Below are 13,480 nucleotides of genomic sequence, written 5' to 3' on the forward strand. Positions count from 1 at the left end.
TAAGTTTCTTATTAATTGTTTTTCTATCTTTTTTTTTTTGGAGCTCTTCCAGGGTTTCACTCTGGGCTATCCTTTCACATATTCCTTTGAGGCTTCACATATTTTCATTTTTGTGTTGCTGTCCTCTTTTGAGATTACATTTTGTTCGTCTCTCTTACTGAAATATTTTTCTAGTGTCAGGATTTTTATCTGTCTTTTGATCATTTGAGGGTTATTTTTTAGTAGTTTGTATTTTCATGAAACCCAACTATTATTTAGTCCTAAAGATTTATCACTTTCTTTCTTAAATGTTTTATTTTTACCTTGTTTTGTATATATATATATTTCCTGATAAAGCTCCCAACTAGGGCTATTCTGCTGAATTCCCCAATGGAATTCTGTCTTTAAACAAAGAAATACAATTAAACAAAATTCAGTCCACCAAGTGATCATATCTGACAGCATATAGCATTCTTATCTCTCTTCCAGAAGAAAGAAAGTGAGTTTCAGCATCTGTTCTTCCATACCAACATAAATCATTGCAAATAATCTGAATTCACTTTCCTCTGACCAAGAAGAGATTCCTGCGACATATCTCAAAATACTTCTATGTAAACCGATGCTTTGTATTTTTGTTCTTATATAATTGAATAGGCCAAGAAGAAATCAATAATTCTTTTTATCATAATTTGGAAAAACCAACTTTCATTATTTTAATTCAAAACAAGGTATTTGGAGAGTGTTTAGCACAGTAGCTGGTATACAGTCAGTACTTAATAAATGCTTATTGTTGTTATTCAGTCATTTCAGTCAAATCTGATGCTTGACCACATTTTGGGGTTTTCTTGGCAAGATCCTAGAGCTGTTTGCTACTTCCTTCTCCAGCTCATTTTATAGGTGAAGAAACTGAAACAGGGTTAAGTGACTTGACCAGAGTAATACAACTAGTAAGTGTCTGAAGCCAGATCTGAACTCATAAAACTGATTTTTTCTGATTTCAAGCCCAGTGCTTTATCTATTGTGCCACCTACATGCCCAAATGCTTATTACATTCCCCCTTTTTAGTATTCTTACTTACATTATTATAGTTGTTCATATTGTTTTATGGCGTTGTTTTCTTCACTCTACATTGGTTCATGCAAGTTTTCTCAGGTTTGTCAGAATTCTCCATTTATGACACAATAGTATTCCATTATATTCACATTCCACAATTTATCTATTCCATCTATTCAGATGGCAACAACTTTGTTTCCAATTTTGTACAACCATACAAAGGGCATCTCTGAGCATTTTGGTATTGCTTTTGGTTTTTTATCTCCTTGGGGCATATGCCTAGTGAAACTACTAGGTCAAAAAGTTTAATGATTTTTTTTTTTGCATTATTCCAAGTTGTTGTCCAAAATGACTGAACCAAAATTGCCAGTTGTTCCAAGAGTGTTCTTTAGCATGATTGTCTCCTATACCCTTTCCTATACTTACTTGTTCCACCTTTTATGCTTGTTGTTAAATGCTTCTTAAAATTGGATGGAATTTTCACATTTTTGCACTTTTCATAAGTGTAAGGTAAAAACTGATTTTAATTTCTTTCTTTTGTTAATGTTTTGGTGCATTATAAAATACTATTGTTGACCATTTTCAAAATAAGTAATGCAAAGTGTTTAAATCCTGTGACCTTTTGGGAAAATCCTTTCATTTTACATCCTCTGGATGCTAAACTCAAGTGTCTGTGGAATCTAGTGACTAAGAAATGGACATTCCCAAATGACAAAGCATAATTAGGAAGAGGAAAAAACTAAAATGAAACTCCAAATGAAATTTCCAATTCCAGGAAATGAAAGGTAGTCCCTTCGGTTACATGCCCCACCTAGTTCCTGAAAAACAAGCTTGATGGCATAAACCTCTGACCAACTTAATTTCTGTAAAGCCAAGGTATTTTATGATCTGTTGATTTGTGTACATACATTTATAGTAAGACCAGCACAGACAAGCTTATCTAAAACAACTCAGAACTAACTCATTTTTGCTTCAACAAAACTACCCACAAATGTGAGAAACTAAAATGTAAAAGCAAACAAGACATGTCCCTAGTACAAAGATTCTTTTTTTTAATTTTATTTATTTAATTATAAAGATTTTTCCATGATTTATGATCTTTCCCACCCCTCTTCTCTATCCCTTCCCTTAGCCAACAAGCAATTCCCCTGAGTTTTACATGTATCATTTAGAACAGAGATTCTTAATCTGGGGTCTATAAACTTTAAAAAAATGTATAACTATTTCAATATAATTGATTTCCTTTGAAATCTCAAATGTTCCATAGGTTGCCCCAGACTACCAAAGGGGCTAAGAAAAGCCTGAAGAATACTACCCACCTCTTGAGACAGAGATAATACATCAAAAAGTAAAATGGCATAGGTATTTTTGAGGATGGCCTATTAATTTGGGTACATGGACAATATTTGCTTGACCATACTTGTTTATTATGAGGATTTTACTTTTCTTCTTCTTTTCCCCAGTGGAGGGAAAAATGAGAGGGGGAAAATACTTTAGAATTAAAAAAATAAAATTTAATTTTTAAAAAAGAGTCCTAGGACATTAGAGATGGAAGGAACCTTAAAGATCAACTAGTCAGCTCTCATGTTTCAGATGAGGCATACTCAGGCCAGGGAAATTAAGTGATTCACTCAAACTCACAAGGATTTCGAGATATTCAAAGCGAGGAATAACCCTGGAAGGGACATCTTTGGGGACAGTTTGCAAGTCTGTGAGAAAGAAAGAAAGAAACAACATTCTCCAGCTTTAAAAGTAGTGAAGAATAAGGCTAATTAATTAAGCTTCTGGCCAAATATTCAAATAAAATGGTGGTTTAATAGAAGCAAATGCTTTTTGGGATTCCTATAAACTGTAATACAATCCCTCCCCTCAGGTCTGCCTTTCAGAATCTTGCTCTTCCTTCAAGGTTCCAGGCTAGACATCTCCTCTATGAAGACTTCCCTGATCTCCTCAGATATCGATGCTTTCCTCTTCTTTGTTCTATTTGCACATCCTCCAAATATCTGTTGTAATAAAACACAATTTAATTCTTCCCACCTATGATATAGTGTTTTAGACTTTACCTAAAAGAAGGCAAAGAATGCCCCTAGGATCTCCTTGGACCCTGATTTCCCTTCCTGTTCTCCCCATCCCCAGAAACAATGGGGTAGACCCAAGATAAAGCTACCCCCATGGGACCTAATGGTCCTGGCTTCCCTGACACAACCTCCTGGTCATTAAGACCATAAAATGTCCCAGCCACTTGGGCCCTTGGAACTTGATGGATTTCCAAATTTCTTTGGAGTTGCTTTACTATGCCCTGCTGACCAGATTTGTTACTATATAGAAATGGGAGAGAAGGAGGGGGGAAAAAAAGGAGTATCCAGAGAAGTTAAATATCATTGCATCCTTATTGCATCGTCCTTTTTGCTGAGTTATGACAAATTAAATCTCTTTTTTATTAACTGTTTAGTGATTTATGAGTGACTTACTTTATCCCAACAACAAACGTGAACGGAGCCATACCTCTAACACCTACCATTTCCTTATTTACACATATATGTTGCATTTCCCTAGCATTTGGAAGATCCTTATGGGGGTGGTAGAATTTTGGTCTTTATTCCCAGCACATAACGCAATGCCTTAAGAAACACGTGTTGAGTTGTCTGTTTCCAAGGCCCTTAGGACTAAGACGCAGATGGCTAACATTGATCACAATCAGTGAATACCTGGGGGATAAAGAGCATCACAAATATTTTTATATGTTACAAAGTAATAATGAGTCACATTTATAACCCTGCCTCACAATATCTCTGTGAGTTAGCTAATACAAGTATTATTATCTTCATTTTACAGCTAAAACATCTAAGGCTCAGAGTAACAACTCCATGGTCACTTAGCTACCAAGTGGCCAACCCTAAATTCAAACTCCAAACTTCTGAAAATTGGGTTGCACGGTGTATTTAGCCCTGAATCTGGAATCAGGAAAACCCCAATTCCAATACAGCCTTAGACACCAGCAGCATGGCTCTAGGCACATCACTTCTCCTCTGTCTCGGTTTCCTCATTTGTGAAAGGAGAATAATAATAGTACCTACCTACCAAGATTGTTATGAGGATTAAAAGAAATAAGATTTGTAAGCTACAGGAAGGGGAAGGAAGGAGAGAGGAAGAAAATATGGATCATGTAACTTGATGTGGAAATTTCCACAAGAAAACTTATGTGGAAATTTATTAAAATAAAAAAAATAATAATTTTAAAAGAGATAATATTTGTCAGCTACAGGCACAGGGAAGGAGGGAGGGAGACAATATGGATCATATAACTTCAGAAAACTTATGTGGAAATGTGTTGTTAAATAAAAATAATTTTAAAAGATATAATATTTGTAAATCACTTCATAAACTTTAACTGTTATATAACAACATTTTAAATTTACTTTTTCTTTCTAATCTGAGGTGAAAAGATCTTGTGGCCCCAGAGCCCTGAGGGGCCCTAGGAAAGGTAAATTTAGGTTTGGGTCACTTTTTTGCCTGCAAGGTTCCACCAGAAGTATCTCCCATATAGGTTGATATCTTTCTCCCCTTTAAATCTTGCACACTATTGAGTTTGCACCTCAATAATAGCATGATTCAGAAACTCAGGTGGTCTGAGGACTCAACTTTGTTGGACAGATTTTTTAGTCTAAGATTGCAAATCACTATCATCATCATCATCATCATCATCATCATCATCATCCTCTTCCTCCTCCCAATCCAATTATCCCTTTAACTACACCACATGACTCTTTACTCCACATCATAAGAAAGGGCCATCTTCATTTCCCAAAGTTTCAACATATCCATGAAGCATCTAATTATATTATGATAAATACTCTGAAAACAAGTTATAATAAATATAGGTGATAAAAACGTGTGGTTTTTAACAGGAAAAAAGAGAAGGAACCAGGAGGGCATAAATGAATTCCATTATCCCTGAACAAACTGTGCTCAAATCAACACCAGCTTTGTACAGTAAAACACTCGAAAGAAGTTACCAGTTAAAGTTATCCCATGCCATCTATCCAAATTTTAAGTCCTACCAACAGACTCATAATTTTCAATTTCCTGCCTAACACATTTTCCCCTTAAGAAGTGTTTAGTAGCACATGTCTTTAAAAAGATCTTTAAATGTTTCACAAAAGGATTTAAGAGGCTATAGAAAAAGCTCCCCAAAAATGGACTTTAAATTCCTAATTTTATATTTTATAGAGCAGTCTCTGCCTTCATTAAAGAGGTATGAATTCATGAGGCCCAAGTTGTACCCCAATGCCCATTCTAGCAACCCTGTACTTATCTACTCATAAATGTAAAATACTCTTAATCTATAAAGTACTGAAGCAAAGAAAGCTTTGAATGAATGTTAAACTTGTTTGCTACACCTATAGAGTCCAGATGACTCTTTCAGGAACGGTGTCCAAGAAAAACTTTCCATAGTGTTTTTGTTTTATAATAATCCATCCTGCCATCCCTTAAGCTATGAGATTCTTCAGCCAAACTCCCAGTAAGCAACATTTATATAGCTAATGGCCATCCAGATAAAGGAGCAGGGTCTGAGAAATATTTTGGAATCTCTAGCCTATTATGAAAGAAGGGTCTCATCTCTATACTGTAAACAAAATACATGCAGTCAGATATAGGGTGAGCCAGACTTTTTTCCCTTCCCCTTTTATTTCCCTCTCTAGTTCCTTAAGCAATGACAGAAAAAGTACAAAAAGCAACGATGTAGAGACAAAGGACATGAGTTCAAATTCCAGTTCTTCCACTTACTAACTATGTGAACAAATAATTTAATATTTCTGAAGTTCGGGGCCTCAGTTTCCTCATCTGTTAAAAAAATAAATAAGAGGATTGAATTGGATGACCTCTAAGGTCCCTTTTATCCAGCCTCAGGTCTCTAGTCTATAAATCCTTGACCATTAATATAATAGTCATAATATCTTAAAATGAAGATTAAAGAGTAGAAAGAACATTTTGCCTCTTTGCTGATCATTGCCCTAGGAATAGAATTTCTAGCAAAGAAGGCAAACCAGTAAATTATCACCAATACACATAAGAGACAGAATTTTTCCCATATATAAGAGGAATGCTCTAAATAGTCATTTTTGTGATGTAGTCTCTCCCAAACTAACTCCATCTGAAGACCTGAAATGAGATTCAGACTTCATAGAGTTACCATTGAGCACCCAGTGTTTCTAGTCCTTGTAGCCTTGCTGAAATTTAAAAAAAAATTTTTTTTCATTTAAAAGTCCTTTGGTAAATCTTGTTAGAATGCGAAAGCTTTATGCACAGACTGCCTTTCACTTTTCATGGGCATGGCTGCTGGCTTAGCACCAAATTACCCATTTAGAGAGCATCTGCTACTTGAAAGTAGAGAGGAGGGTTCAATTCCTCTTGCTTGATCCACAAGACCCTTCTGAAATCCCTTCACTAACTCATCATCGGCCACTAAAATCCGATTCTGATGCTACTTGGGTCACAGAGGCAACTCCAGGTTTTTAATGTCTAGGCCAAAAGAGAACATAATCTGGCGGATTTTACCAAGTTGAAAAGTTCTGTTTATAGACCCAGAAATGATTTCACAGCTGTTAACTGGAGCCTACTCTAGCTAAGTACCGAGAAGTGCATAAGCAGAAAGTTAGCCACCAGGTGCTTAATTCTCTCCCTGCAGCATCTGAGAGGCAGCCTGGTATAGTAGGGAGGGCATGGGGCTTGCACTTAGGAAGGCCTGGGTTCATATCCTACCTCAGACACCCACCAGCTACTTTGATACCATAAGCAAATCTGTGACCTCAACCTCTGTGCTCCAATTTCCTCATCTGTAAAAATAAGGGACTTGGATTCTGGAAAGGAATGGCAGTGACTAAGCTCTCCATATTCTTTGATGCAGATATTCCACTATGAGGCATACATGCAAAGAAGTCAGTGGCAAAAAGAAAGGTTTTATATACACCAAAATGTACTTTGTGTAGTAGCAAAGAACCAGAAATAAGGTAAAAATCCATCAATTGGGAAACAACTAATCAAACTGTAATACATAAAAGTAATGTAATATATTTTTTAAAATCTTCCCTTTCTGTCTTAGAATCAACACAAAGTATCAGTTCGAAGGTGGAAGAATGGTAAGGGCTAAATAATTGGGGTCAAGTGACTTGCCCAGGGTCTCATGGCTAGAAAGTATCTGCAGCCACATTTGAATCCAGTAACTTCTATCTCCAAGCCTGGCTCTCTATCCACTGTGCCACCTAACTACTCCTAATATAATGGAATATTACAGTGCTATAAGAAATGATGAGCATGATGAAATAAGAGAAACCTGGGAAGATTTACATGAACTGATATACAATGAAGTAGTAAGCAGAATCAGGAAAACTATACTTATTAACACTATAAATGGAGAAAATAATAAAAAAATCAGATGCTCTAAAATTATAATAACCAAGCTTGACCCTAAATAAAAAACTAGAGAAGGATCTTTCTTCTGCCCCTTTGCAGAGGAGTGGGCCGATGGGTGTATTCGATGGCATGTGACATCAGGCTTGCTTGACATATTGGTTGGTTTTGCTGAAATGTTTCATTTTATTTTTCCTCTATTTTTATTCTTCATTCTAAGGGATGGCTCCATGGTAGCATAAATGGGGAATGAAATGTAGGTGATATAAAGACAAATTAGATAAATAAATTTATTTTTAAATGTTTTAAAAGAAGAGGATATTGAGCTCAATGGCCTCTCAACTTTCTTCTAGTTTGGAATCTATGATCCTATAAACTAAACTAGGAAGGAATTTCAATCTACAATAGATGGAGAAAGAACACACACCTTCAAGGTTGCCTTTCTCTTTTGAAAGACGACAGTAAAAGCATCATTACCTTGACTCATAACAATCATTCCAAGAGAATGTAAATCTTTGTGGATAGGAACTGATTCCACTTTTTATCTTTGAGTCCATAGTCCATACCAAAATGTTTGGCATATATAGTAGATCCTAATAAAATGCTCGTTTAGTTGGATTGGATTAAATCGAGCTAAACTAAGCTGAGAGTAATAAACTGAGAGTAATATAGATTAGACCAAGGCAGCTAGGTGGCACAGTGGATAGAGTGATGAGCCTGAAGTTGTGAGGACTCATTTTCCTGAGTTCAAATCTGGTCTCAGAAACTTATTATGAACTTGTCACTTAGCCCTGATTGCCTCAGTTTCTTCATATGTAAAATGAGCTAGAGAAGGAAAAAATCAAACATTCCCAGATCTTTGTCAAGAAAACCCCAAAAGTAGGACACAACTAAAAAATAGCTGAACAACAATAATAGACTAAGAGTCGGGCACTTTGGGTTCTAGTCTAGGCTCTGCCACCATAACTGTGTGACCTTAAATAAATTACTTGGCATCTCTGTGCTTCACCTATGAAATTAGGTTGAAATAGGTCTATACTAGCACCTAAATTCTAAGACTATGGGGCAGCTAGAGAGCACAGTAGATAGTGTTCCAGGTCTGGGGTCAGGAGGAGCTGGGCACAAATCTGGCCTCAAACACTTCCCAGCTATGTGAGCCTTGGCAAGTCACTTAACCCCACTTGCCTAGCCCTTGCCACTCTTCTGACTTAGAAGTGATACCAAGAGAAGGTAAGGCTTTAAAAAAAAAGACTATAATAAACACAAACTGACAAAGGGTGACTATAAAGAGAGACTGCAATAACTCACTGCAAAGAAACACAGGATTGAATGGAGGGTTAGTTCCCTAATCCCCGCCCCGGTGGCAATGCCTCTTACTTCTAGAATTGCTACGCATTGAATGTTACAGTACATTGCACGGATCTTGGGCACAAAGCACTTGGTTTTGAAGAATGTGCTCTGACCTGTTGCCAGTGCTCACAAATGACTAGTTTCAGGTCATTATTCACACTTGACACTTTTGTCTCCTGTGCCTGTAATGAATGTCAGTGGAAAGGAAGTATTTCATGTTTCCCAAAGCAGATTATGCAAGGACTCAGGATAAAAAGGCATCTCTAACACCTTAAAGAAGTAAACAAGGCAAGATTCTATGATGTGGAGTTAAAGGATTATACGCTCATAGACTTGGAGCTGAAAAGGCCCTTATAAGTCATCTAATCCAACCCCCTCATTTTACAGATGAGGAAAATCAGACTCAAAGATATTATGAGACTCCCCCAATGAGCAGATCAGTAGTAAGCAGAAGGCTTGGGATCTGAACTAAGGTCCTTGGATTACAAATGCAATATCTTTCTGGATATGCTGTACTGCCTCCCCAACCTCTGTTTTGCTATTTATTATTTGTGTGACATGGGAAAATTCTTAACTCTTTTAGGTCTCAGTTTCCCCATCTATAAATAAAGTATTAGGACTAAATGTTCTCTAGGGTATCTTCTAACTCTATATCCTGAAATCTGACTTTTGACCTGGCTGAAATCCATGTAATTTCAGGGTATCCTATAATATCCAGTTCCCAGTTTCCTCGATATGTGCCTGACTAATAAAGCTAACTTCTTTAAAGCTCAGAAGAAAATAACTGTAACAGTAAAAACCTTGCATTTATTTTCAGTGGCCTAATTATGTTAAAATGAAGATGACTCCTTCCCCTACAAAGTCTCCCCTCCAAAACACATACATACACACACACACACACACACACACACACACACACACACACACACACACACACAGAAATTTCTTTGAGAGTCTTCAGAAAGAAGTAGTAAAATCCTGTGGGAACAACACTAATAGAAAAATCTGGGGAAAGAGGAAAAAAATATGGAGACGTGAACAAAGACGTAAGAACTGTGCTCCATATATTACCAAATAATAATAATGATAATAATAATAAATAAGGAACTTAAAACTCATAGCAACTTGATTTACAAAAATTAAATATCCAACTGCATTTTCCCAAGATGGTAGATGTCTCCCTAATGAACCTGAACCCAGGGGACCATTATCTTGATTTCTTTTCACTTCTCAGTTAACTGATTGTGATACACAATCAGTTAACTCACTAATTACAATTGAATTAACAATCAGTTAATACACTCAGCTCCTTTCCAAAGTAGTTACACATTTCCCCTTCTCTGAAGGCTTTCACCAGATAGCTCTCAGTAAGCATTACAGAGTAGAGAATGAATGAATGAATGAATGAATGAATGAATGAATGAATGAATGAATGAACGAATGAACAAATGAATGAAAGAATGTACAAATGAATGAAATAAAAAGCATTTGCTATTTATCTGCTATGTTTATACAGGAGTGTGTCCAAGAGAACATAATTTTCTAGGGTTATTTGAGAACAGACCCTGTATAGTAGGAAAGGAAAGCAAGGATCTTTTAGGCATTCCTCGTGGCACCATCAATCCCTATGAGACAAGGGATATGTCTTCCCCCAATGTGGACTCTTCTCCTTCAAGTCTAGTCAATGAATAAACAATTATTAAGCACCTACTATATGCCAGGCACTGTGCTAAGTGGCTTCACAGTGTTCTGTCTGTAGCAGACACTTAGTGAAATTTTTTTCATTCATTCATTCACAGGGATACGTATATTTAGAAACTAGAGTCATTGTATCTCCTCCTTTGTATTTTATCAGCTCATTCTATTGGATCAGCCCACTCAGCTCCAACATGGAAACCAGATCATGACAGACACAATTGTTTTCTTGGCAACAGCCTATGATGTTATATAAATAGCAATGTCAAAGTCAGGAGGGTAGAAAGGTCTGATTCATCCATTATTATTAAAACAAACAGAAATATAAAAAAGGAACAGTCTATGCTTCCTCCTTCTAGGCTTTTTACTATTGAATGAAAATGTCCACCTTTTCATGCTCTCTCACTTTTTGAGTTATCAGTATCTGAATACAATCATCAACCCCCATGCTAGTGATGGCAAATCTATGGCATAGGTGCCAAAGATGGCACACAAAGTGCTCTCTGTGGGCACTCAGCCACCCTCCCTCCCCACCCCCAGAGTTCATTACTAGAAAGGCAGAGGGACTCAGGTGGAGCTACTCCCCTCCTCCTCTCCACCACACCAGAGGACATTTTTTCACATTATTTGCCACTCTGCCCAACAGCCCATTGGGAGCACATAGAGGATAAGGAGGGCATCTCACAGGTGGCAGAGCTAAAGGGGAGTGGAACACTCAGGTCACTCCCCTCCCCCTCTCTCCATTCGCTGAGTACATTCCTCACCTCACCTACCCCTCCACCTAGCAGTCCAATGGGAGCACTTCCTCCCTCCCCTGTATGGAATAAGGGGGGTGGGGGCATACCCAGCATATGGTGAGGGGGTGGGTACACAGTCTGTGGGGAGGGGGTAGGAGTGGGGTCTGGCACTCCATCTCTAAAAGGTTCACCATCACTGCCCTATTATACACAGAGAGAGAGAGAGAGAGAGAGAGAGAGAGAGACAGAGAGAGAGAGAGAGAGAGACAGAGAGAGAGAGAGACAGAGACAGAGACAGAGACAGAGAGAGACAGAGACAGAGAGAGACAGAGAGATAAAGACAGAGAGACAGAGAGAGAGAGAGACAGAGAGAGAGAGAGACAGAGAGACAGAGAGAGGGGGGGGGGGTATTTCCAAAAGTGGCTTCACAAACAAAACATGGCATCTGAAAAATGGCAATTAATGGGTTGTTTGTAAGACTACAGACAATTTTAAAAAAATTTCTGCAAGAAAACTAAAATAATACTTATCAGACATTGCCTGACCACCTTTAGACACAAACCAAGGCATGGAAGAGACCAAATAATCTAACAAAGGCTCGAGAACTTGTTCAAACCAGAGTATGACTCCCATCTAGTGCCTTCTCCATTAGCCACGTAGATGAAGAGATACTTGTCCAAGGATGAGTAAGCTACAATTACTTTTGTTTATGAGTAGCTCACTGTCCTTGATATTTTGTGAGTAACTCACTGACAATAATAAATTGCTAAGCTGCTCAGCTTGCTTCCAAAGCAGATGCCACATAGGCAGGGAAGGAGGAGACAAAGAGAAAGGGACATGTCAAAACAAGGTGAGAATATTGAATTGTGTACAAAAATAGTGTGTATGGAGAAAGGGAGGCAGAGGAGGGAGAAAAGAAAAGCCCCAAGATGCAAACGGCTGAAAATGTATCACCAGATACTTAGATACAAACGATACATTGATAGATACAGCAATCATATAGCCCATAAAGATAAAAGGCAATAAAGGCTTGCAGCTGGCAATCTAACTAGCTACAGGTCTCACTAACAGAATAAACTATTAGTGATAGTCTCCTTTAGAAGGCTTTTGCCAATGTGTAGATCAGGGACAGCTGGGTGGTACAATGGATAAAGTTTGTGGCTTGACTTTAGAAAGAGACATCTTCCTGAGTTCAAATCTGACCTCAGACGCTTAATAGCTGTGTAACCCTGGGCAATTCACTTGACCCTGTTTGCCTCTGTTTCCTCAACTATAAGCTGGAAAAGGAAATATCAAACCACTCTCTAGTGTCTCTGTCAAGAACATGTCGCATGTGGTCACAAAGTTAAATGAGACTGAACAACAAGATGAGGGACACCCTTTTCCTATAATGTTGGTACCGCTCTCTCTATCACCTGTTCATGTAAGTAAGTGTGACTCCTTTGGAACCTGCCCATTCCAGTCCAGGGACTCCTGTCATACTTCTCTGTTGACTAAGAAGGTAATGATCCCACATAAGAACCCAATTTGTCTGAAGGTCTGGAGGAAATTGTTCAGCCAGACTCATTTGCTGCTGCTTCTGTTAAGAGCTAGTGCCAGATTAGGTTGTTTTGCCTTTTGATTCAAAGTGGAACTCTAATACACACCCCACCCCTAAACATGGTCCTGTATGTTACAAATGCAGCATCCTTGGCTATGGTCACATAGTTAGTAGGTGTCAGAGGTAGAACTTGAAACCCAGGTTTTCTGGCTCCAAATCCATTTCTCTAACTACTATGCCATCCTTAGTATTAAACATATATTGAGGGGGCAGCTGGGTGGCTCAGTAGATTGAGAGGCCAGGGAGGTCTTAGGTTCAAATCTGACCTCAGACACTTCCTAGCTGTGTGACCCTAACTGCCTAGCCCTTATTGCTCTTTTGCATTGGAACCAATACTTAGTATCAATTCTAAGACAGAAGGTAAGGGTTTGATATATATACATGTATAATGAAATGACAAATAAAGGGAAACCTGGAAAGATATGGGAGAAAAGACCACAGAATGAGAAAAGTATGTACATTTACTGTCACTACACTGTAGTTGTAATCCAACTGAACAGAATTTCAGATGAAATCAGGAAATAAGAGGCAAATTCTTTTTTTATTCCATTCTACTTGGTTGTACAGTAGAATATATTAATAGCTTTATGAAAGATTTAATTCCTTATTTTGCTTGTCTGACTTTCACAGAAATTAAATTTAGAACGTCACTGTC

At 37.7% G+C, this 13,480-nt stretch overlaps 1 protein-coding gene across 4 annotated transcripts in view; it reads right to left on the reverse strand.

The window, feature by feature from the left end:
- The window catches only part of MYZAP (myocardial zonula adherens protein), a 117,769-nt gene that overhangs the window by 71,903 nt on the left and 32,386 nt on the right, over positions 1-13,480 (reverse strand). The window contains exon 1 of one of the 4 annotated variants that reach the window (XM_007479685.3): positions 1,058-1,162. The exons of the other annotated variants lie outside the window; for them this stretch is intronic. Within the exon in view, the coding sequence (XP_007479747.2) occupies positions 1,058-1,075 (18 nt within the window). The 5' untranslated portion in view covers positions 1,076-1,162. Of the gene's footprint in view, positions 1-1,057; positions 1,163-13,480 lie in introns of those variants that run through there. 4 annotated transcript variants of the gene reach the window in all.

Source organism: Monodelphis domestica, chromosome 1, assembly GCF_027887165.1.
Source record: "Monodelphis domestica isolate mMonDom1 chromosome 1, mMonDom1.pri, whole genome shotgun sequence".
NCBI lineage: Eukaryota > Metazoa > Chordata > Mammalia > Didelphimorphia > Didelphidae > Monodelphis > Monodelphis domestica.